At 34.1% G+C, this 25,697-nt stretch overlaps 3 protein-coding genes across 5 annotated transcripts; 1 reads left to right on the top strand and 2 right to left on the bottom strand.

Annotated features, from left to right (window-relative positions):
• Positions 1-101: 101 nt before the first annotated feature.
• Positions 102-2,879, top strand: LOC110420841 (Ribosomal RNA processing Brix domain protein). Of its 2 annotated transcripts, XM_021434223.2 has the most exons (7): positions 102-223; positions 329-403; positions 492-695; positions 1,623-1,868; positions 1,951-2,193; positions 2,276-2,341; positions 2,442-2,879. In XM_021434223.2, the coding sequence occupies exons 2-7, from the start codon at positions 335-337 to the stop codon at positions 2,556-2,558; spliced, it is 945 nt and encodes a 314-aa protein (XP_021289898.1). In that variant the 5' UTR covers positions 102-223; positions 329-334; the 3' UTR covers positions 2,559-2,879. The 2 variants fall into 2 exon arrangements, with proteins under 2 accessions (XP_021289898.1, XP_021289899.1); XM_021434224.2 differs by lacking the exon at positions 102-223 and having other exon boundaries at positions 236-403.
• Positions 2,880-3,012: 133 nt separating this feature from the next.
• On the bottom strand, positions 3,013-6,781 carry HSFA3 (heat shock transcription factor A3). 2 transcript variants are annotated; one of them, XM_021434222.1, is made up of 3 exons: positions 6,137-6,781; positions 4,711-5,281; positions 3,013-4,629 (listed from the first exon to the last, which is right to left on the bottom strand). In XM_021434222.1, exons 1-3 carry the CDS (start codon positions 6,488-6,490, stop codon positions 4,157-4,159), a joined length of 1,398 nt encoding a protein of 465 aa, XP_021289897.1. In that variant the 5' UTR covers positions 6,491-6,781; the 3' UTR covers positions 3,013-4,156. The 2 variants fall into 2 exon arrangements, with proteins under 2 accessions (XP_021289897.1, XP_021289896.1); XM_021434221.1 differs by having other exon boundaries at positions 3,013-5,281.
• A 7,792-nt stretch (positions 6,782-14,573) lies between these two features.
• Positions 14,574-25,126, bottom strand: CTR1 (Protein kinase superfamily protein). Its single transcript, XM_021433369.2, has 16 exons — positions 24,319-25,126; positions 22,953-23,254; positions 22,717-22,861; positions 22,429-22,532; positions 21,823-22,031; positions 20,749-21,162; positions 20,585-20,625; positions 20,218-20,286; positions 19,065-19,165; positions 18,815-18,899; positions 18,598-18,696; positions 17,837-17,905; positions 17,609-17,740; positions 16,873-16,967; positions 16,563-16,770; positions 14,574-14,910 (listed from the first exon to the last, which is right to left on the bottom strand). Exons 1-15 carry the CDS (start codon positions 24,940-24,942, stop codon positions 16,662-16,664), a joined length of 2,598 nt encoding a protein of 865 aa, XP_021289044.1. The 5' UTR covers positions 24,943-25,126; the 3' UTR covers positions 14,574-14,910; positions 16,563-16,661.
• Positions 25,127-25,697: the final 571 nt, after the last annotated feature.

Here is a 25,697-nt window from a genome sequence, read left to right as displayed (position 1 = left end):
TATGGTGAGCGTTGCTGAGCCGTGGGCCGTCCCTTAAAATTAAAAGAGAGAACCCAAACCCAACCCAGCAATTGGACATAAATCTCACAACAATGCCCAATCAAAAGCCCATAGTTTCACGGACAAAAATCTAAAACCCCAACTTCAACAACCTAACTGTAAGCAAAAACCCTAGCATCACCATAACCAGCACCACGTCCCTTTGCCTCCGCTTTACTCTGTTGTGCGTTACCAGTTCTTCCGCTCCCCGTTGTTTAAAATTTTATATTAAATCCAAGTTTTTTTCAGATAAAACTTTTTATCTTTATTTGCGTCTCTATTGTTTCAGGCAATCATGATGAGAATTAAAACTCCCAAGAAAGGCAGAGTCAAAAGGGAATTAGAAAAACGCGCTCCAAAGCTTGTAAGAGTTTCTAAAATTTCTTTCAAATTTTTAATGAACATATGTGTGTGTGTAGATAATGGGTTCTTATTGGAATTATATTTGGCAGGTTGAAACGGGGAAGAAGACGCTGATACTACAAGGTACAAAGACGAGCAGCACATTGAATGCTGTGTTGAGTGAAATTTGCCATTTGAAGAAAGGTGGAGTTGTGAGATATACAAGGAAGAATGATAACATAAGGCCTTTTGAAAGTGGGGGTGAAACTTCTTTGGAGTTCTTTTCTCTCAAAACTGATTGCAGCATTTTTGTTGTGAGTAATAAACACCGCGGCTTCATTTTGTTTTTTTCTTTTCTGTTGATTTCTACTGTTTGCGCTCTTTTAAAGTAGCTGATGTTATAAATTTATTATGTCAGCTTGAGAAATGGTAAATTTGGTTCTTGTTAAAGAAAGTATTTTGAAGGACTCTATTGATCATCAGGATTTTACCTTCGTGTTAAGCCTAGTTATGAAGTATGTCTAACTCCTCATTTGTTTCAAGCTGAGATTTTAAAACATCAATGCCTCTCATTGCTCAATTGGTTGTGGCCATTTGAGAAATTATTTTTATGATCCCTCCTTGTTTTCATTGAGTTTACAAGTAAATTTCATAAATGATAACTAAAGTTCTACCTTTTTCCAATTTTGCTTACTGAATTTTAGTTCGTCCCAGTTAGGTCACTGAACTTTTTAGAGTGTGCTAAAGGTGGTCATCATAAGTAATTTTATCCAAAATAGTGATATAATAGCTAGTTAAACTAGTTCATCGTTTAAAAAAATTCATGTTGACTTTTGTGATCCATTTTTCTTTCTCGTCATTTTTGTTTCCTAGTTTTGTTAGAATGGGGAAATCTAAGAAAATAATGAATAAATAAAAGAAACTGATAAAGACAAAAAAAGGGGAGATCTTTTCATAGATTTTTTAATAACATGACTACTTCAATGGTTACTATGTCATTTTTCTTTTTTCATTAATTTCAACTGAATCTGTTAAAGTGACCATATTGGGTACAATTTAAAAAGTTTAGTGACCAAATGGGAACAAATTGAGGTTCAGTGAGCAGAGTGGGATAAAGGTATAAGTTAGTGACCGTGTACGACTTTAACTATTGTTAAGGATATGCCCTCCCACTTACATAATTACATTTTATGCTAGCAGTTTTGTAATCATCTTTGTGGTTATTTTCCTTGTGCTTGCAGTATGGTTCACACTCAAAGAAGCGACCCAACAATCTTGTTATAGGGCGAACATATGATCACCATATTTATGATCTTGTAGAGGTTGGGGTTGAAAATTTTAAATCCATTGAATCATTCACTTATGACAAGAAACTAGCTCCACTGATGGGATCAAAGCCTTTCATTGCTTTTGTTGGAGAAGGATTTGAGAATGTAGATGAGCTGAAACATTTGAAGGAAGTTTTGCTCGATCTTTTGCGGGGAGAGGTGTGTCTGCAGCTTTTTGCACTTAATTTTTTTTCTATTTATAGAAAGAATTTTCATATGGACATCTTTTCTCTTAATGCAGGTTGTGGAGAATATAAATCTTGCTGGGTTGGACCGTGCTTATGTATGTACAGCAATATCTTCAAATAAGGTATACCTTACACATTGTGCATTGCGGCTGAAAAAGTCTGGCACTGTAGTTCCAAGGATGGAACTGGTAGAAGTAGGCCCCTCCATGGATTTGGTGGTTCGGCGTCATCGCCTTCCAAATGAAGGCTTGAGGAAAGAAGCTATGAAAACAGCTAAAGATCAGCCTAAGAAGAAGGTACAGTGAATATGCCCAGTAACTCTACCCTGCTTTACAATGAGTTGTTTCAGTTAAATGAACCTTTTTTGTTGCTTCACAGATCAAAAATGTTAGCTCAGATGCTGTACAAGGGACGATTGGGAAGATCTATATTCCTGATCAGAAGGTAAGAAAACAATTGTTTAAGGCTAAATATGTCAATCTTACATGTTTTTTCCCCCTAACTTTTGGCCAATTTTCATTTGAATGATACTTGTTGCTAATAGATTGGAGATATGGCTTTGCCTAACAAAGCCAAGGGTGTGAAGAGAGAGCGCCGTGAAGCTAAGAAGAAAGAGGCTAATGAGCGTGCCTCAAAAAGGCAGAAGGAAGAGTCTGAGTAGCCCTTCTGATGTGTGCTATTCCTTTGACTTTCCTATCTTAAACTCGTTGCCTGCCATATTTTTGCTCTGTGGCCTTCAGTTCTCCAAAGTGAAATCAAATGTAATGAATGGGGTAGATATTGGAAGCTGACATTTTCACCCGTCGCTGTTTCAATTATGTAACCTATTAAATATGTTTAGGCGTTTATGTTGGATTGTTACATTTAGTTCAACCTTACATATTCTGAAAAAAAAAGAAAAGAAAAGAAAAGCTGTAGCAAGTATTTTGCCCATGAGTCATCCAATTTTGAAATAAAGAAAGTGAAAGTTTCCTCTATTTTACATTTCTCTTGGGCAGTAGCAAAACTGCGGCCAATGCTGCATTAGTTTTTGTACAATTTCGATTCTTGAACTGCATTGGAATATTTGGCAAAAGATATGCATAGGAAACTTACTGAAAATTCACGGTACAGAGGAAGTGCAATGGTTGTAATAATCCGTTACCGACGGAAGAAACCATTGCCTTTCTACCACTTATCCAAACCAAAAGAAGTAAATATATATATATATATGGTAGCCCTTGTACCAGACCATGGGTACTCTTAATCCCAACATCTGGCACAGAATTTATAAAAGCAAGAAAATTGTAGCAGTTGCGAATGTTGCTGGAGATCGTTCATCAATAGTTGATCCCTCTGACCCTGTTCATCACAGCTCGACAACCTGCATCTATAGGAATACGATATGGCTTGTAGAGGATTTTTACATAAGTGATGACTTCTAAAACAAACATGCAGATATGGCACCAATGGAAGCACATAACTCAACATTTTGATTAGCCGAAAGCAAAGTGACAAAATATTAAAACATTCCTAACATTTACAATCTGCCGATACACATATTGAGGACCAGGCACGCATCAAATTTCTCTGAGAATTACACTACTTCCTGAGGCTTCTGAATTCTTCAACTAATTATTCAAATACACTAGATTAGATGCCAAGTACACAAATACAAGGTTACTCAGGATATCTATCTAACAGTCATAAACAATCGCATAAATAGCCAGTTACAAATGGTTTAAAAGAATATATACATACCAACAAATGAAGCAAACCCTACACCCATGGTGAAATTGTCAATCAAGTTCTGAAGTCATGCAAGTGACTGACAATAATGCAACCACAGAAAAACAATAATCAAGATGTCATTTCTTACCGGACATTCACAAGCCAGTCCTGCCAGATAGGGGATTAAGAATATGCCACCAAACCATATGGATGAGTAATACTTCAACTCAACCTGCAGTGATATAACTCAAACGTATCTTTAAGTGGGAAAACCTGCATTTTCAAGTGCAACCCCTTATATAGCACAGCAACATAAAAAAATCGATTCACAAGAGTTAGCTTATAACAGATACTACCACGCCTCCCAATCAAAACTCAAGAAAAAAAAAGAACAGAAACCTGTACTGCTAATAATATATATTAGAAAAAAGAATCTGCATTCACTTAATATGTTCATAAATCAATTGTCCAAAAGACCCTTCATCCTAGTAACTGAAAATAATTATGATCCACAAAGGCATCATCTGCCAAAGCAAATGAACCCTCTTATTAATCAGTCTTCTTAGACCTATTATCTTCTGGCTGGCCAGCTAGACTCTCAGTCTCCGGATTATCACAAGGAGATTCCTCAGTTGGCCATTTATCAGTGCCTGAATCCTCAGCTGTTTGTACAAATCCCAGATCCCAGACATCAGATAACTCGCCAGTCACTCCCAACTCTGGAATGTCATAGCTTTCAAGATTACCCCATAACTCATTGCTAGAACTAGACATACCAGCAGTGGCATCAAAACCCATGCTCCATATATCCTCTTGTTTAGCAACAATTTCACCAATAGAAGAAGAGAACTCTGAGGAGCTCTTATGCTTCACCAATTCCTCTGGGAAAGAGACTAAATACCCTGGATTAACCTCTTGTTCTGAGCCGATTATGTTCTTCCCTTTGAAATGGGAATCTTTGCTTCCCAAGGCTGATGTACCCTCTCCAACAAGCTCCAAGGTTCTAATATATCCATCCGCAACTGCTAACTCATCAGACACAACTATTTCATTATCAATTTGAAATGGCAAGCATTCTGCACCTAAATCAATTCCTTCTATACCTTCAGGTAGATAATCTGGAGATTGTTCAACAGAAATTGGATTTGAGTCTGTGGCTAAAGAGGATATAGCAAGGTTCCTCCAATCAGGTTTGTACTCTGCAAGCTGCCCTTCAACAGGTGGTTCTGAATTGACCAGTTCAAGCTGCTGGTGCCTGACAAACTTCCTCCTCATCCTTAGAGAACCAAATTCTCCCTGTTCCTTCTTTTGTTTAAGGCGTGCTAAGAAAGCAGGATTCTGAAATAACTTCGCTAAGAATGAAACCATTTGCTTCTGCCTTTTTTCTGCTGCTTGAAGCCTCCGATTCACTACTTCCACATCTCGAGCTGTACCCTGGTGCCGCTGCTGCAGATCCACTACTTCCTGCATCATCACACTCTTCTCCTTCCTCAACCTTTCTATTTCGCCTTCCAATCCAGACCTTTCAGCTTCAGTAGAAGCTCGAAAATAGTTACCAACCTGTTGTGATTGAGGTGACTTACGCCTCTGAATGTTCTTTAAAAGATGCCTCCTCCCTCGCTGAAAAGCTTCATTGGCAAATTCCCACTTATCAGTATCAATTTTGCGAAACCCCTGAAACAATATCCAAAATGATTCAAGAATGAATGGGGGAAAACAGGATTGTTCAGAAAACCAAAAATATCAAGGTTATGATCCACATAAGTGAATTTAAAGCCGTCAATTTTCAGATATCAGGAGCTAGATTGCACTATATAGATGATCTGGCTATCATGAGTCATGACATCAGCTCTCTTCTAAAAAAAAAAATAAGAAATTGTTAGACAATTACAGACTGTGAATGTAAACTCAAGTTCTAACAAAATAGTACAAAAACAAATATTCCACCAGAACCCAAATTTCTACCTGTTTAAAATGAACTCCCATATCCAGCAGATATTCAGCAGAACGAAGTGAGCTGACCTCGAACAAGCTTAACCATTCTTTTAAAAATCTCCATTTTAATTACACATTTACACTCAAAAGAATTCCCAAATTTAACATACATCCAATTCAACAGATAAATTTTACAAGAGATCTCAGTACAAATAAACACATTAGAGTACAAAAGCTCAAGGGAACATAACATGAACAGCTCAATGCCACAATTTACCTGTACAACAAAACCATAAAAATTATATGTATACAAAATTTTCAAAGCGCTTTAAATCAAAACAATGAATTTCATTAACCCCTTTTTTCAATTACAAAATTATGTACAACATTTTCATAATTTACAATGTTACAATAATGTTTACAAATCCCGCTTCTGCATTTACAGAATTCAATTTACAGTTTAAGCCTTTAAAATTTAAACAAAAATACATATAAAAACCAAACAAACAAGCAAAAAAGAGAAAAAAAAAAAAACATTCTTCTTTTTTTTTTTTTTTGGTTTTATGTAGGCTGTGTTATTGCAATAATACCCACATAAGTATTAAGCTGACGAACAAAGCTGGAGAAATTATTGTGCTTGAAATTCCGAGGAAGTATCAGCCTGGAGAACTCGAGCGGGTCCCAAACCACAAAGCTCTCTCCCGTCGGACCCCAAGAGATGATCGGATCCAACGACGTGTCATCGACTAAATCAAACGTTTTCGACAGAAAAGGCGGTACTGGATTCCCCTGAAGAATTTCCAAAGGCCGAGGCACTCCAATAAACTCCGTTTCTGCTGGTGCTGATGTTCCAGATGTCTCCAATTCCATTAATGGAGAAGGGAAAGGCAACGTTTGGGGTGGGTTAGGAGGGGAATTGGGGGAGCGTTTTTCGTCTTCTGGGTTCATTTGATTTTTGGAGGTAAACAAAAAGAGCTATGGGTTTTGGTTTAAAGAGAAACACATGAGCTGGGAGGGGTTTTTCTAAGGGTTTATGCCGACAAAGTGTTACGATAAAAATCTTGAAGGCGGTGGGGTGGGGGGAGGAGGTTGGTTCGCCTTTTTCTTCAACGGCCACGGTAAAGTTAACTGTTGTTGATTTGGACACGAAATTTTTATAGGCCATTTGTTCTTGCTCGCTGCAACAATTGAGATGTGAGAAAGAAAGGAGCGCCGACCTAAGTCTGGTAGTTTCTTGGCAGTTACTAGGGCTGGTTTTGCAGTATCAGATCTTTGTTGTGTGGCTAACTGGTCCGAAGGGAGCAGCTGGGGTCCACTGTTTGGTCCAGATATTTTTGTCACTCGTGTCCACATTCTTTCTCATTTTATCCTCTTCCTTTGTTTGTTTTCAACTGTTGAGGATTTGGAATGTGACGTATTGGAATGGATGGTCAACATACTTGGTGACGAAGCTAAGTCCTAAGTGCTGGCCAGTGAAATGGGTGGACCAATCATTTTATGAAAATTTGTTGCCCATGTGATGTTACGCTAGCTGAATACTCCTTTCTCAAACTTGAATAATCATTTAACAGGCCAAAACAAAAACCCTGGATAACCAACTTCCATTTGATGATATTTCTTCCATCTGTATTAAAATGGATGGAGATCTCCTTTTTATTTTTATTATTATTATTTATTTTTTCTATTTTGGTTCATGAAATGTCGAATTCGTGACAGCAAAACTTGTCTTCACAAACATCTACTCAACCGAACAAGTCACAAAATGAACTACTAAAGATGCCCAATTCAATACCAAACTCAAAGCTCATTTTTCATTCTAAACAAGGAATACCGAATTCTTCCATTTGCACATCAAAATTCCCGAGGGAAACAGAGGTTTTATTTATGTCTATGCAATAGAAAAAGCTCCACCGTTTTTTTCCCCTTTGTTTCGACCTTCTAGGGGTAATGGGCCAAATCTCTTTTTGTTTCATTGGCTTTGAAAGATCTACATCGATTGGAGAAGAAAAAAACCCACGTGATGTGAAAACCTCTCCCCATGATCTGTGTTCTACTTCCAACGAATTGTCAGCGTCATGTGATAGTTATAATCATTCTTTTTGTTTTTTTTTTTCTTTTTTGCCCAATAGTTATAATCATTCGTTGTTAACATGGCCTCGGCTTTGCGGGAAGATTTTATATGAGCCCCTCATCATTTTCCGATCAATGCGAAAATGTTTTATGAATAGCTTTAAACAAATTTTATTTGAAATCAGCATTACTTTCAAAAATTATTTTAAGAACAAATCCTTATATTTTAAGTAGACATAAACGTAAGTACAAGACCATAAATTGAAAGGAACCTTATATCATGAAATTTTAATGGGCATCAACAAAAAATTAAAAATAAAAACAACTTATGGGATCTAGAACATCCGAAATATTAGCTCATAAAAAGCAATTCTACCTATAACAACAAGAAAAAATTAAGGGTAAAATACATTAACTTCTTTAAGTTTTACCTATAATTTTATGTAAATTTATTAATTTTTAAAATATACAATTTATCCCAAACGTGTAAATGACATTAACAAATAAACATAGAATGTCTAACTAACTTCCCCTCTTTTTATAATTTGTTTTTCACACTAGTTGACCAGTAACGCTCCATTACATCGACTGTCCACCCATAATCAAATCTGATCGTGAAATGTCAAATTTGACCGCATCTTCTCACAAAAAGTGCGATTTGACCACGCACTCAAGGAACATCAATCTGTGCTCCCCTAGGGCGCGTGCATGAGATTTGAGTAGTTGGATTTGCCGCTTTTTGATCAAATCCAGCCACATGGTGGCCAACCAACAAGAGATAGGTAAAGAGATTTTTTTTTGAATAGGAGAGAAAGGAATTTTTAAAATAAAAAATTATAATTTATATAGTGTGGTAATTTTTAAAATTAATAAAAAAAAAAATTATTCAAAAAAATTTACTACGTCATCAAACTAACAGAAACATTAATGGTTGATTAGTGGCTAGACTTATATGTTCAACGAAAAATATTTTTTTGGGATAGACAAAACATTTTGGAAACTAATGAACTTATATGGAATTATTATCAAAACTTAAAGAAGTTAATGTATTTTAACCAAAAATTAAATAGCGATTAGAAAAAGTAATTTTATATTTTAAGAAATACAATAATGGTTAAGATGCAGGTTAGAGACCAAATCCATTAAATACAACAATGGGATTGGTAGTGATGAAACCAAAACAATAATGTGTTGAGATTGATGAAAGTAATGTAGATTAACAAGGAGAAAAATCTTAATACATAGAATTTCAAAAGATAATTCGACTAATACTATTTTTGTTGTCAAATCATGGATTAAGAATCATATTTATTTTTTTGTTCTAAATTCTTAGTATGGTGAATACTAGTTTAAGTACAAATTAGGCATAATATTTGAAAAAGTCTTTGAATTATTCAAAAAATTTTAAATAATAAGTCATTTTTCTTCTATTACATTCAATCAAGTCATAATATTTTTGTTTTAGGTCAAACAGATTTTTATGACTAACTATTAATTAATTATGATTAGTGAAAATATCGTTTATCATTTTATACTCATATTGTGCTATCATGACATTGATGTAGAGAATGAAAATATCATATGGTTATGTTATAATGCCACATCAATATTTTATATTATCATCCATTATAAAATGTCATCATACTACATCAGCGTTATGTGGCATAGAATGAAAAGTGATTTTTGATCAATAACAATTAATCAATCATTAGTTATAAGAGCTTATTTGACTCAAAATAAAAGTGTAAAAACTTGATTGGCCATAACAATAAAATAAGTGCTTATTTGAATTTTCTTAAATAGTTTAAAAATTGTTTTAGATATTATAGCTATAAATTAATTATATATAAAGTTTAACAATTGATATCAAAGCAATCATAGTTTGAATTTAGAATCTTAGAAAACTATAATTAAATTTTGATATATGTTAATTACGTGAATTAATTAAGATTGCATATTAGGTCTTGTTTTTTAAAATTTGTATAATTACACCATTAAAAATTCGTAATTCCCTTATGAATCATGTAATTAAATCCTGGGTATACTTAATTGATGACATATTATCGATCATATGGTTGTTTGGTCAATGTATATCTTTGTTATTAAATAAAATAGTGTTTAAGAAATTGGGTTTTTCCAGGGTCACGAGTTTTAACAATTTTAAGTGAAGAACAACTTGATTTTATGTAATTTTTGTTAAATTACCTTAGGATTATTGTTCCTTGATCACTAAAGATTTATTAATGAGACCATAAAGCTTGATTTAATCCGTGGATTTTATCAAATTCAGCGTAGCAATTTTAGGACTTTCAAACCCGCAAGTTTGGGCTTTAAATTTGTCTTGAAATCAATCCAATTCATGTGTTTTAATTTGAATGAACATAGGAGAATAAAGTTAAATTCATTTCAGATCAGTTTCATGGTGTTAAAAGACTAAAATCAAAGGATTTTGAAGCTTAAATTGAGCTTTATGTTGGAGAAAAGAGAAAAGGCATGCAATCATATTGTATACACAAAGAAAATCTAAAATTTTTCCTTTGTATAGAATCGTACTTTGGTTATTTAGCCAGTAAACCTTAACTAAAGGATAAAAATCATTATACCTAATGTCTTTAGAGTTGAAATCACAAGAATTCAGCATAATTTCAATCCTCTGTACCAAGTTGGGTTGTTACAAACTACAAGTTGTTTTAGTGTATAACCTCTAAATGGTGATCCATATGAATCATAATTAGGAATAACTCCAAAGGACATTGAAGTTGTTTATACTTGCAGAACCTAATGCTAGCTAAGGAAGAGGCAATCAAAACTTTTTTTTTCACCAAACCAAGACACAATTACATCTAGGAACACCAATTGATGATAAAGAGTCTAACTTTTTGGTATAGGTACGATTCTTAAGGTTTCCTTCTTCCTAGTTGAACCACAAGATTTCAAACAACCATTACCTAAATCTCAACCAATGAATATAATCCCAAGAGTCACATTCAAGAAAAGAAGAAACAATGGTCAAATTGATTTGGAAAGAAGAATCAGTGGCTCATATGGTTTAGAAGAAACAAAATCAAAGCACAGGATTTGGAACTCTTTCTAAATATTTTCACAAGCATCTTAGAATTTTGTGGATGGTTTCTAGTAATTTAGTGGTGTTGGTTGTTCCCTTCAATGTGCAACATAAGCCTCGAATTTATAGGCTAAATTAATCCTAATCCTTGGATGACTTGGCATAACCTTTATGCTAATTGCATAATCATGTGTTGATCTTTATATTTTATCAATATCCATTTTTCTTCATAAAACTTTTGATTAGGAACAATTTAGGAATAATATTTTGATACAATAAGATTCTCATAATTATAACCCTTTATAATATCTTTTTTACAAAGCATAGTTTTTAACGGATTTTATTTTAACTAATAGACATTTATAGGTCTCTTCGAAATAAAGAATGTCTTGTTATTTAATAATAAATACTTAAATACAATATGTATCTCTGTATAACCGACTGATTGGCTTGTAAGGTATATAACTACACTATCAATCTCCTGAATTGCACTAAAGTCAATCACTTATGTATCTAATATCTTCCATATGATAATGATGTTGCTGTTAGGGTAGAGGCTTATTGAATAAATCTGCTAAATTTTCATCGGTGGGAACATTTTCAATCTTTATATCACTCCTTTGTATAATCTCCTTAATCAAGTGATATTGCTTTAATACATACTTGGATTTTTTATAAAACCTTGGCTCATTTCCTTATGCAATGGTTCTATTGTTATCACAATACAATGTTATTGGATTAGCAATGCTACAAACCACCACAAATTCTATTATGAATTTCTAGATCCAAACAATCTATCATGCTAACTTAGACATAGAGATGTATTCAGCCTTTAGTTATAGAAACGATGGTCATCTCATGTTTGGAACCTTTCTACTTGACCATTTTGCTATTATGAGTAATCATGTATGACTATGCGATTTTACTCCTATCTTGTTCGTTTAGAGGATTGCATCACTACAACCATGCATGTTATGAATTTTGTTAATTTCTCCAAAAATAAAAAATACATCCTTAGTTTTTCTCAAGCAATTCAAGGGGTAGTACTTGAACTCTACCCGAACTTGATACGATAAGTGAAATCACTACCCGAACTCGTCCCAAACCAGATTATAGTGTACTTTAACCCTATATAACTCGATCAGGTATCTGTAGGTACCCTATAACAGAATACCCATTGTCATCCCTAAATGTAGATTGCTTCTCTTATATCCTTCATGAAAAATTTCTTGGATTGTCAAATTTTTGTAAATTGTAACATTTGTATGTCATTTTCTCTGAGCAATATGTCATCTACATATAGCACTAGGAAGATTACGATGTCCCCATTAGTTTTCGTGTATACATAAAGCTTATCCACATTTTTAATGAAATTCAATTCTTTGATTGTCTCGTTAAAATGGATATTCCAACTTATAGAAGTCTCTTTAAGTTCATAAACAGACTTTTAAAACTTTCATACCTAGTTGGTTTCAGATTTGGATCTAAAACCCATCTAGTTGTGTCATGTGCATTTCTTTTTGCAAATTCCTATTAACAAATGTACTCTTAACATCCATATGCCAGATCTCATAGTCATGATACGCAGCAATGGCAAGTAGCATCCAAATGGATTCAGAAGCAAGAAGAATTTTATTCCATGAGTTATGATGGGATAGGAAGAATTAGAAAATACATTATTAAGATGTTCCACTCAAAATCTAGTTCATAAAATAAAGAATATGGACAATTTGTAAGTATAATGGGTCTAAAAGTATTTCTCAAGGAGAAACTTAAATGTCTCTTTTGCAAGAAAAAGGGTCATAAGATACAAGGATCTTTCAAATATAAAACTTGGTTAGAGAACTGCAAGTACAAAGGTAACTCCTTGTCTTTTGTTGCAGACTTATCCAATTCTTGGTGGCTAGATAGTGATGCAACTAAACATGTCATTTTTACCTTACAAGATTTATAAGCAAGAGAAAGCCAAATAATAAACAAGGAAGAATCTACGCTCATGGTTGGCAACAAGAAAGAAGTGAAAGTAAAGCTAACAAGAACAATTTGTTTGAATTTAAACACTTGTCATAAACTTTTAGGTGGCGTTTGGTATAAGGGATGTAAGCCACATTCCCTGCAATGTGGCTTATTAAATTACATTGCAGTGTTTGTTTTGTAACAGATCACTGTAATGTAAGATTGCAATGCAATCACATTGCAGTCAATGGATGTAATGTGATTGTAATCCAAAACCAATGCAATCACATTACATTGCACTCTGTAATGTTCTTAAAGACAATTTTACCCTTCAACTTTATTATCTTATTAAAAATATTTTATAATATTATAATTAAAATAAATATATAATATAGAATAAAAATTAAAATAAAATAAAATATAAAAAATTAATATTTATATAATATAGATAAAACAAATTAAAATAAAATATATAATATAAAAAATATATTAAAGAAATGAAAATAAAATATATAAAATTATAATAATAAATAAAAATAAAATATATGACATTAAAAATATATTTAAAATATGATATTATATAAAAATTAATAATAAAAATATAAATATATTAAAAATAAAATATAAAATATTATAATAATAAATAAAAATAAAATATATGATATTACAAATATATTTAAGAAATGATATTATATAAAAATTAATAATAAAAAATATAAATATATTAAATTTATATTTTAATAATTAGAGGTAATTTTGACAATTAACATTACATTCCCACTAAAATACTTGTAAACCAAACACTGCAATGTTATCTTCCCTGCATTTTAATCATTGTTTTACTTACATACCAAACACTGTAATGTTATTTTCCCTGTAATCACATTGCTTGCAATCACATTACCTGTAATCACATTGCATTGTAATGTACCAAACGCCACCTTATTGACAAACACTTGCAATGTATCATCATTTAAATGAAATTTAATTTTTATTTCTATGTTAGTCATTACTGATTATGTTTTTGAAATAAATAATTTAAATTTTAAGATAATTACTAAATTCAATAAATGGTAAGACTCTTTTGTTTAAAAAAACAAAAAGAATCTTATAGATTAAAAAAAAGATCTTACTGCACTGAGTTCCAACAATTAATTTGATTAATAAAGTCTTCATTATCAAATCAAGGAGCAAAAATCCCATATACTTTTGTGTTATAAATTCTTATTATAATAAATCTTTGATTAAATATAAATTAATTATATAAAATTTAAAATCAAAACAACTATGTGATGAGCTCGATAGCAGTTTGGTGAGATTAATGAAACCAAAACATCGATGTGGTGCTATTCAAAACAAATCGATGTGGTGAGATTGATTAATATACAATGAGATTGAAAGTTACAGCAGAAAAATTAAAATCAAGGGCGCAGAGTGCTTGAAAAAGGTCTGAGGTACGCAATGCAATGGACTATTTCCGAGACGGATCGCGGTTCAACAACTTCAAATAAAGTTGTCCCTTGTTCCATCTGTCCGCATCCATCCCAAAAGAACTACTTGTATCTTGTTACAGAACCTGGCGACCATCGTCAGTCCAATAGCAGTTAGCAAGCCGCTCCACGTAAGTCCAATAGGGTAGTATCTCACATTCCAAGACTTCCACCAAACTACGTGTAGTACTGTTTAAAAGGGAGACTTTGGTTCCGCCGAAGAATTCCCTTCTACCACTTTGCTCTAAAGGGAGATGACACCCTTTTTAACTATTATAGAGCATTTGATTAGTACCCAGGAAACAAGGAATAGCAAAAGGAGAATCCTTACACTGGGATGAAAATCAAATCAATTTAGGCACCAAAAAAGTTCTTTCTAAATCCTTTGGAAAAAGAAGGTAAAACATTTTTTAGAAAACGTTGACTAATAATGTAATATTAACACCAATCAAATTTAAAACTTTTTATCAACTCATGGTAGTTACATAATTCTCTCCCTGATGGCAAAGCCTCATCTCTATGTCAGTAACGAGTGAATCGGATATCAGATAGTGCAGGATGCCGATGAGCTGCTTCTCATTGAACTAATTTCAGTTACAATCTTTACATACGAAACTATGAGAAACAATATGATACAACTTTTTCCCGTAATTGCATGTGAGAATGACTTATGGAAACAATAATCTTTGGCAAGAGGGTGTAATACAGAATTGACCACAACCCTTTAGTCCATGTTAACAATCAGAGGCCCCAATTCACTAAGAGAACAGACATGTACAACAACAATTCTGCAAAGAATCACATGAATGCAAGTATCAATATACCAAAAAATGCAGTTAAACTGATAATTCTCATAAAGGTGAAATTATGCAATTAATCCTTATACTCTATTAAAGTGTTGAATTTAATTTGTAAAAATTGAATCTCTATATTTTCCAAAATTGACAATATTAGTTTAAGGTATTAAACATTTTCTATTATCTATGTTTATATGACGTTTGACTATATTCACATGGCATTTTCTTACTAATGTGACAATGAATCTAATGACATTGTAATGATAAAGTAACATTTCATGAATGTTGCAATAATAGTGTTGATATGACGTGACCAAGCTCTGACATGGAATTTATAAGTACAGACTTGAAGTTATCCAATGTGAACTAATGGTTTCAAATAGAATTGGAAAAGAAATATGCTCAAAATACAAATAGATTTATGAGATTTAGGGAAAAAATATTGTTAGACAAAGAAGAATAGAATTTTTGTACTCTATAATTTAAAACAGTGAAAAAAATATTGTGAAACAGATCAAAAATGCCAAATCATCATTAACATATCATATTCAATGCTACATCAATAGAAAGTGTCACATCAACATAAATAATAGAAAAATTTTGGAGTAAAATACCCATACCCTCTTTAAATTCTGATCGAAATTACACGAAAATCCATTAGTTTTCAAAATAAACATTCCGCTCTAAGAATACAAACACTATTACCAGAAGATATGAAAGGACTAAAATGCCCTTTCTTTTTTTTATTAATTTAAAAAAATATTATTATATTTTTTAAAGAATAAAAAAATAAAAAACATCGATCAATGCTCCCTTCCTCACCAAGAAAGGGGAGCCTCGATCAGGCTCCTCAAGGTAGCACTGGTGCTCCCTTTGGGGATCAAGGCTCCCTAGGGGAGCTCCAGTGCTCCCACATGGGGAGCCTTTTTTTTAATTAATAAAAAATAATAAAATAATATAATAGTAATAATAAAAATTAATTAAAAGTAAAATTATCTTTTTATCGTTGTCATGTCAGCAAGTTGACGAAAATATTAACGGATCACTAACGGCTGGACCTATACGTCTAGCAAAAAATACTTTTTTGGGGCAAAGTGTTCATTTCGAAAACTAATGAATCTCTTTGTAATTTCGATCAAAACTTAAGGAGGTAAACATATTTTACCCAAAATTTTAATACTATTAACAATTAGACCGACATTGTTAATTTTACAAAATATAGGAACTCATTTTTTACAAATTATGGTACAGGGACTAAATCTACCACTTTGATAAAATACAAGGACTAATTTCATAATTTAACCCCTCATAAACAAAGAAAGGGACAATGCCTATGCATCAGCAGAAATGTGCGCATGTCTGCACCTACACACGAAATGATGAGCACTCTAAACATGCCAAGGGGAGAAATAAAGTTTCATCCAGTCTAGACATCATACACTCTCAAGCCTCAGGCTTCACTGATTGCAAAAATCTTCAAGGAAAAGAGCCGAGAAACTTAAAGAAGGGAATTTACAATCTTCAAGCTCTCCTCTTCTTTTCTCAAGAAGAAGCTAACCATGATCCCTCTATCAAAAGTAATCCTAAAGTGGACGGTATGCCATATAGGTAATTTTGAAGCTTAAGCGTTTCAAAGAGCATACCTTAGATTATTTAACAGCATGTATCCTTGCAAGGCATAAAATGTCAAAAAGAATGCTGTATTATGTGCATGAAGAAGACTTTGGGGGAGTTCCAACCATTCAGGTAAGCATTGGCATGTCAGCACGCCCTGGTTGAGGGGTGGAAGGTTTAATCAACAATTTCAACCGATCCATGATATTGGAAAATGAAGGACGCTTCCAAGGCTCACTGCATTATAATCAACAATGACAAGGACAATTAAGGGACATAAATAGCTTAGACAGGAAAATTTTCTTAACAATTTCCATATCACAAAAGAATTTTACTTACTTGGCCCAGCAATCCTCAATTATGGCAGCCACTTGAGGATTCAAATCATGCGGAATATCAAGCCTTTTGCCCTTGAAACCAACAGCTGCTACAACCTACAAGGCATTTACATTGGTTACGTCTTGTTAGAAATTTAGCTCCAGAAGATACCCTTGCATGAAAAATTAACAAAAACGTTTTAGTAGCAGAAAACCTAAGCTTCAAGGTATTGATTATACGGAAAGTACTGATATATCTAATAGTTAATGTTCATTGAGGGGTATGTTAGACAGTCCACAAAGTGCAATACATAGCTAATTCTATTAGACAGTTCACAAAGTGCAAGGTGCTAAAATTTTCAAAGAGCATGTACCTATTTGCTTGTTGCAATGAGCTTCAAACCTTTTTCAGAGGCACAAAACTTGAGGTCCTCATTTACAAACATTATGTTAAATAGACAAATTTGAACGTTATCTCAATATAAGATGTCCTCATTTCCACATAGCATGTACCAATAGGTCAGGTTGTACGGTTGCTCAAGATGCATAAAAAAACTTTTTGTTCTTCTCCAAGAAAATTTTCAATTGCCATCTTATTATTATTCCAACCAACTTGGAACCTATGGAATGGTGTCTATATGAAAAATACAAATTTAATTTCAAGGAAAATTTCAAGATGCTCCTTATCAAGCTCATAAAAACTAAACCATCAGCATGATAAAATTTTGTGGACCAAGATCTATAATGTCTTAACAAACCTGTGCTGGATTTAAGTTGCTCCAAGGTTGTTGCAATGTTGCAAGCTCCCACAAAATTACACCAAAACTGTATACATCAGACTTCTCATTTGATGGCTCGTCACGAAGAACTTCTGGAGCCATCCACTCAGGCTAATATAAAAAACATATATTTATTAATATTGTGTAGCAACAAACAGTAACCTATGGTAACTAAAAGGGATATTGTTAAGAACTAATATAACTTACAGTTCCAGCTGCTGACTTGGATGAAAGAAATGTGTTAGCCTTCAAACGAGAAAGCCCAAAATCACAAACCTGAAGTAGAGACCAGGCAATGTGAGGAAAATTTATGTGTACAAGGACTTAAAATCTACTTGACTATTCTCTACAGGTTACAACAGAGCAAACAAACTTGCAAGGCATGAAAAAGACTGTGTGTGGACTTCAACAGAAGTTCGTAAAACCACATTCATCATAGTTATGTTAACATCACCATAAAGAATGCAACACCAAGCAGGAGCCATGAAAATGATGTAAGACAATAAGTTTTCATTTTCAGAATGCAATATTAAATTCAAGAGATAATAAACTAGTAGTTCCCTCTTCTTGACTGAATAAATCCTGAAGCAATATCGCCTGACAGGCCCAAAATCTAGAAAACTTTTGAAAGAAATTTGCATTAAACAGGCACAGGATATAAATTACAAGCAAAAAGTAAACAAGGTTGGCTCCAACTATATAAAATGTCGGATATGATTACAGAAAACTAGTTGAGAACTATTATCAACAGTCAACCCAGGGCAACGTTTAACAAATGGAACAACATTATAAGGTTTGAGAACTATCTAGTTTCCATTATCAGTTCACAAATGAAAGAAGCCAATCACTTGGTTTGCTCCATTGCAAAAATAAGTAACTGAAAACGGCAAAAGATTTTATGCTTACTATCACATTATCATTAGGTGAAAACAATAAAGAGAGGCACACAACACCATTCTGGTTCTTACCTTCACTGTATATTTTCTATCAACCAAAAGATTTGGAGATTTTAAATCTCTATGAACAATAGGAGGATTGCGTTTATGCAGATAATTCATTCCCTTTGCCTGTGCGTAAAAAAAATGGTGATTTAGACCAAAATAATGTACAAAATATAAGGATGATACCATAAGATATTGGAAAATAAAACCAAAGGTAAAAAGCAAAACCTTTAAAAATACCCACCACATCATAGGCCATACTCAACCGACGCCTCTCATCCAACACCTCTCTCAAACCAGGCTTGTGCAAAAGCCTATACAAGCTACCTCTGCAAATTAGAGTCAAGGTTTTAGTCCACTTAACAATTCAAACCTCTAAAATGAGTATAGCCTTAAAAAGCAGTCTTAAATTTTTCTCTTTTTTTTTTTTTTTGCATTTTTCAAATGGAGTGCAACGAAGGGGTATTTCCGAAAAAAGAAAAACAGTAACAAACCTTGATAAGTACTCTGTCACTATGGACAAGTTTGGGGGCTGAGTAACCGCTCCCATAAAAAGAACAATATTTGGATGCCGTAGACGTTTCATTATTGCAACCTAACAAACAATGGAGGTGAAACTACACATCATATCAAGAACATGAACATAAAATTGATGTTTCCTTAGGCTCCATTATGTAACCAGAAATTAACTCCCTGAAAGTAGATATTCTGTTGAAAATAACTTCCCTTAAAAAGAGAACATTTTCTAATGTTTGGATATCAGTATGATAAATATTTTGGTGGTTGGAATATCACGAAAGATTTTATCAAGATTTACAAAATATAAATACCTAAAAGTTACTACACAAAAAATTCCATTATATCATTATTTTTTATTTTCGTTAAAGGGTAATCACATCGCAAAATTTCATCATTTTCATTCAGATTTAGCTGCAATTACAAACCACAACCAAGAAAAACCAATGAAAACCCATATCACCAAATTCACATAAATAAATCAATAAAACAGCAACCTCAATGAACTCAAAGAAAAATATTATATTCAGCAATCGGTTATGTGATTGTATTTTAAGATAAAAACAAATGAAATCATAGGAGATTTGGGGGCACCTTGAAGGCTGGTAGAGCAGAGAGATAGAGTTCAATAAATGAAGAAGAGAAGGAGAAAAGGAAGATAGAAACTGGTTGTTACGTTGCCTATAAGCTTGACAGCAATGGTGGAGCAAAAACAGCAATGAAAGAGAAGATTAGTGAAAAGAGGGAAAGTCAATTGAGAGAGAGAAACAAGAGTGGGTTGAGACTGTAGGAGAAAGGGAGAGTGAAAAAATGAGAATGAAAGGCAGATCGGAAGAGGCTGTTGCCAGCAGAGGGGAAGGGAGGCAGTTTTGGCCGGTTGCTGGGTTTGGGCCTTGATGGCTCAAGGGTTTGTGAAGGATGAATGCAGTGATGTGTTTTCAGAAATTGTCTTCTGCCCAAGAAAAAAGAAGACAATTTCCACGTTTTGGCCTCTTTCTGTTAACCATAATACTTTCTGCCATCCAAACATTAAAGAGGAAGAAGCAGACTTCTGGAAGCTATTTTCCTGGTTACCAAACAGAGTCCTAATCTCAGGAACAAAGTCCGGTAAAAATGTTGGCAAATTCATACCTCCCTCAAAAATTCTTTAAAGCGTTCACCATGCAAGTCTTGTTCCATGAGAATTTTCACAGCAACATCCTGTAATTAAAAGTAATGTTTATTTAGATGAAGAGTAATTAACAATACCAACACACCAGAATGGCAGAATTTGACCAGCATATGGTGTGTTCCTATCAAAACATCATGCAACTGAAAACAATTTTAAATTAGTTTAAATGAAATACATCAAGAAAACTTATTAACTAAGGAACTCCAGTTCAAAAGCACTGAATACTTTGAAAGTCAAAACATCACCAAAAATGGACCAAACTCCAAATTAAAATGGGATAAAGAACAAAAAGTTCACTCTCATAAAAATAATCAAAAGGATTCGTACCGAGCCATTCCATTCAGCACGATGGACAGTTCCAAAAGAACCTGAAAAGAACATAGTCTACACCTAAGTACATTAATAGAACCATAACTGCATGAATTATGAGCAAAGAATAGTCTCTCAATTCTGTAAAAATATATGCTCTTCAGAAAGGGACCAGCAAATACCAGCACCAATTCTCTCTTTTAAAACAAGATCATTCCATGGAATGTCCAAATCATCAACTTCAAGGGCAAGTTCTCTACTTGGCTTGCTGGGAACAAGTTGACTGCCCTCAGCATACCTTGAATCCTTAGTAGCATCCCCCATTGGATCAGACAAGAGTAGAATTGGGACATCTCTATGCCCTATTGGAGAGATGCGCTTTAAAGGATCTTTAATAATGTTCTTTGAGTGAATTATAGACTGTGAATATTGGGAATCTCTATCATGAGAGGTTGGCCGAGCAATGTTAGGAGGTAGGGGCAATTGTGAAATATCATCCATATTGCTTGATATCTGCACCAGGTTATTTCTGTCTGTTACAATCTTATCGACTTTCTTGGGATAAAGAGAGAATCCAGGATTTTCTTCACTAGCTCCTGAAATGACAAACAACAATAGCTTACTTACAGAGCAGATATATAAGGAATCACAAGTAACCATGTACATCATACTTTAAGTCACAAAAATTACCCATATAAATAATATATTACTTTGAAAAATGCACCCTGGAGTTCATATCAAAATTTGAAGTGTACTACAAATGTAGAGATGACAGCCTCAACAGTGCTATAAAGTGCAACCAACAAAAGAAGCAATTGGCAATATCGAGCACCAGCTCAAATTTAATTTATTAATGCCTATCCACACATTAACTGCCAGAGTCACTATTCTGGTTTCCCTTGTAACTTAAAGCGACAATGCCTTGATTCGACTCCAGGATGAAATTTTTGCAAAAAACCCGTGCTGAATAAGAAACTGTTAAGTTATAGCACCACTACAAAGGCAGAGAAGCAACTATCAATTGCTTTCATTAGTGAATACACAGAAAAAGTTTTATAAAAAACTTGAAAATCTGCACCTAATCTTTGATCAACGTCATACCAATGAAGGCAATTCACCTATGAAAAGCTTTTCAGCATTCCCAATTAGATAATCAAAAAAACTAAATACTTCAAACCAAGTGAAAGGCTAAAATCTCAAAGCAAATAAAGGGCATTCTTTAAAGCTCATTATATAGACAGTAACTGAAAATTTACCTGCTGGAGCATCATCAAATACAAGATTAAGTGATTCACAGTCTGAAAAATACTGTTTGGCCAATGACCTGAAATCAATGGCAGGTACAGCTGGTTTGAGACGTGGAAAACGCAATGGGGAAGGAATTGAGATGGAAGATGGACCATTGAGCAAGGAATCGGGCTCCCATAAGTAACCTGGGTTCCCAATTAAATCAACAAGATACTCCCTGAAATCAAAATGACTGTTAATGAGATTTTTCAAGTGTATAGCAAATAAATCACCAAGATAAATCAGACACTAACTTTTTTATAAATCATAGACCAAAATGGTAAGAAAAAACCACAAAAAGCAAACACATTGCCACCATGCAAGTCAAGTAGCAGATGGAATTAGGTAATTTTTGTTTCAAAGAATTTGTTCAGTTTCCGCATGGCAAGCAAACGATAACATCAATAAAAAATGCACAGTTTATTTTGCCAGCAAATTATTGCCATTGAAAAACAAAATCGCACTAAAGAAATGAGAACTTCAGAATTTAAAGGAAAAAGACAATAAATCAGAAACAAAGTTATGCAAAAATAATTAACACCAACCAAATTACCACGGTCATAATATAAAATTACCTGTCAAGGCCAAAGCGAACAAGGCAGGACGAAGCATCATCTCTTTTGCAATATTTACAGCCCTTCGCAACCCGACATGGCAGATCAATGGTGTCAGCTAGCACCTGAGTAAATTATATTTGAACTATGAATGAATCCTCTCTCCTTCGAAGTGAAACACATTTGATAACAGGAAACTTACTCCCACGAAAATGTAGTGAAGCCATAAAAAACCAACTATAATTAAAGAGAAAAATACTTCATAAGATCTCCGGTGAAAGAAAACACCACAAAAACTTAGAACCTTACTTTGAATAATAAAGCTCGATGTCTGCAGAGGCCAACAGATAGGCTACCTATAGGAACCACAACCGAACCTAAGCAATCTTTTAAATCATCACTGCACTCCCTCCAATAGGAAACAAAGTCATCCTCTCCTGTAGTAGAAGAACCCCTTGGGATAGAAATAAAACAATTCATCACCAAGGTGCAACAAAAATGCATGAACGTTGGAAAATCTTGCACTAATGGTGTAGATAACTCACCCCATGCGACTGCAGACAAGTTTTGCTAGCTGATCAACAACTTCTTTTGTAGTTATGCAGCTACAAGAAATGTTGTGGACTCTATTTTGGAGTTCCTTTAAGCTGGGATCACTTCTTCGGTCAACCAATACTATTTCTAATAGTGAATCGACAGTAGGATCAACAGATCTTAGAGATTCAATTGATGGAATTCGACCATGTTCATGAAGATCAGTGCACACAGTCCAGACATATGGATTCACTCCATGAATTAAATAAAACCCATCAGGAACTTTGTCGAAGTATGATAAGCTGCCATTCACCTGATGCACATAACAAAGAAAAGGCAGTATAATTGAATTTCCAAATACATTTTCATCAGCCAACGATAATAGGAAGAAGAAAAGAACAAGCATAAATCTATTTCATTCTTTTATTCCTGAAACTTAACTAACTTCCCAGTCAGCGCATGTCTATGCAGATGCAGTGCAGCTTACATACTCCCATTTTACCCACATTGACAATATATAACATAGGTGTAGATACATTCACCAAATATCAGACTAACAAAAATAACCAAAATGCAGATAATTAACAATATAATGCATTACCCTTCGCACATACACCCATTCTAGAGTATACACCTTTACCAAATTGCATCTAATACAGCACTTGTCCCTCAACATTTTCAACCTCTAAGCATTCAGATTTCTCTAAATAGCATGCTATCTAAATAAACATTTTTGACTAACCGACTGGTCAAGAAAATCCCAATCTTAATTGTTTGGTTAAACCACAAAGAAGAAAAAAAAAAGTAAGTAATCATTCCACACATATTTTAACTTGTACATAGTTGTTGTGAAGGCTATTCCAGTTCTTTATGTATGCACACACACCATTCATGCCACATCCGCCCACTCATGGTTAACCAGAGAAGTAATAATTCAAGAACGATTGACACGGCCCTATCATGGGTGCTACTATATTTTGATCATGACAGTAAGGAACTACTTCATTGCTTTATAATGCTTTTTTTTTTTTGAATTGAAAATAACAGATATCTTCCAAATGCCAATTAATCATTCTCTCACCAACAGTTCAGATTGACCTATCCCTGAACCAACGGGAAACTAATAGTAGCATCAACCAGCTTTTCACATCCTATTCTATGCACCATTTAGGGTTCATAACACAAGGTAAGAATTCACACACATCACCTGGTTTATCTTGCAACAAATCTTTAAACTATATAAAAACAAAATCCATTTACTATCACAAAATCCATTCACCTAGGCATCTTTCTTCAATCTCCTAGCCTTACTGGGCATTAAGTTCATTTAAACAAGCTCACAGTGTAACGAACAAAGAAAACCACCAGAAAACTTACCCAGAACCGATGGGAAACTGTCTCGGCGGAGCTTGAGCTAGCCGTTTGAATTGTTGAATCATCTGGAACCGGATCCAAAAAGTTCGGATCGTCCGCACAGGTAGCTTCCGAAGAAAGCCTCAAAGCCAACGCCAACTGCAACTGATAACTCTCCTCCGTTTGCTGCGCCCAGCTTTTCCCCGACGACGAACCCCCAACTTTCGCTCTCAAATCCCCGTGCCTAAAGCTTTCATCATGACCATACACGAATGCATCAATCTCGTTCGCCGCCGTCGTAGAAAGAGTCGGCACATAATAATCTCCCGATAACGAGCTCTCTCCGAAGCTACTCCCGCTCGATTGCCGTTGAAGCCCGATCGAAGAGGCATAAATATTCCCACCTCCTCCCCCTCCTCCCCCGCCACCGCCGCCGATTCGATTCGCTTGTTGCTGGTTCTGACTCTGATTCTGATCCCAATCCATTAAACCTCTCTCCGATTTCACTTTACTGTTCTTATTACTCGTGGCGTCGCTCGAAAGCGAATCGTAGTAGGACGGTGGAGCTCCTGAAATGGAAACGGAGTACTGGTCGTCCGGATACTGGCTTAGGAGAGAGTAGTTGGATCTTCGACCGGGCATTTCCATTGATAATCTGTAAAGAAATCGCCGATCACAAAACCCTAGAAACCCTAGGAACCGCCATTGTTGAAGATTTGAAGCTTTTTAGTCCTTTTCTTTTCTCTCTCTCTCCAAAATTTTTTTTCTTTTGGTAAACCGTATTTACTAATTTATTTTTTTCTCTTTCTAGAATTTGAGTTGTCGGAGAGAGAAAGAAACAGAAAGCGATCCCGCTTTTATTGGGTGGCATAATCGTAATATTCTCGTCGTTGCCTTTTTTGCTTTTGGGGGTGTTTTGGGGAAATGCCGAAAAGCCGGATTTCTGGTACACAGTTGACACGCTGATTGGATGATTTTCTTTTTTTTTTTTCTAAATATTAAGATTTCTTGTTTGAGTTTGTTTGGGTGGCTCGACGGCTACTGGTACATTCCTTATTTGTAAAATGGATAACTGCATCAACACGCTACCCCACGCGCGCGTGTCTTCACGGATAGACTTTCTTTAATTCTCTCCTTTAAAAAAAAAATAAAAGGTATGCAAGCAGGGATTTAGCTATGTGCATGAACTTGGACACAAGAGCAAAAAATGTATGTAATATATGTATTAGGCGTTTTCACATTTACGTCACGCCTTAATAAAGTTGGTTTTTTTCAACAGTCAATCAAGGATGTTAGTAAGAAAATTAAAAAAATTATGAAGAATATTTTTTTTATAAAAATATTTTAAAAATAATTATCAAAATAAATTTAATTATTTTTAATCATATTTAGTTATAACTTGA

Source organism: Theobroma umbraticum, unplaced genomic scaffold (assembly GCF_002168275.2).
Source record: "Theobroma umbraticum cultivar Fairchild unplaced genomic scaffold, ASM216827v3 scaffold_86.0, whole genome shotgun sequence".
Classification (NCBI taxonomy): domain Eukaryota; kingdom Viridiplantae; phylum Streptophyta; class Magnoliopsida; order Malvales; family Malvaceae; genus Theobroma; species Theobroma umbraticum.
This window is presented reverse-complemented; position numbering and strand designations above follow the sequence as displayed.

Coding starts and splice junctions, on each gene's coding strand:
- CTR1 (XM_021433369.2), bottom strand. CDS start 24,942: ATGGAAATGCCCGGTCGAAGATCCAACTACTCTCTCCTAAGCCAGTAT. Junction 23,255..24,318: donor CAGTTTCCCATCGGTTCTGG/GTAAGTTTTCTG, acceptor TATGTGCATCAG/GTGAATGGCAGCTTATCATA. Junction 22,032..22,428: donor GTTCGCTTTGGCCTTGACAG/GTAATTTTATAT, acceptor TTTTGATTTCAG/GGAGTATCTTGTTGATTTAA.
- LOC110420841 (XM_021434223.2), top strand. CDS start 335: ATGATGAGAATTAAAACTCCCAAGAAAGGCAGAGTCAAAAGGGAATTA. Junction 404..491: donor AAAAACGCGCTCCAAAGCTT/GTAAGAGTTTCT, acceptor TATATTTGGCAG/GTTGAAACGGGGAAGAAGAC. Junction 2,342..2,441: donor TCTATATTCCTGATCAGAAG/GTAAGAAAACAA, acceptor TGTTGCTAATAG/ATTGGAGATATGGCTTTGCC.
- HSFA3 (XM_021434221.1), bottom strand. CDS start 6,490: ATGAACCCAGAAGACGAAAAACGCTCCCCCAATTCCCCTCCTAACCCA. Junction 5,282..6,136: donor TTCGTCAGCTTAATACTTAT/GTGGGTATTATT, acceptor ATATTGTTTCAG/GGGTTTCGCAAAATTGATAC.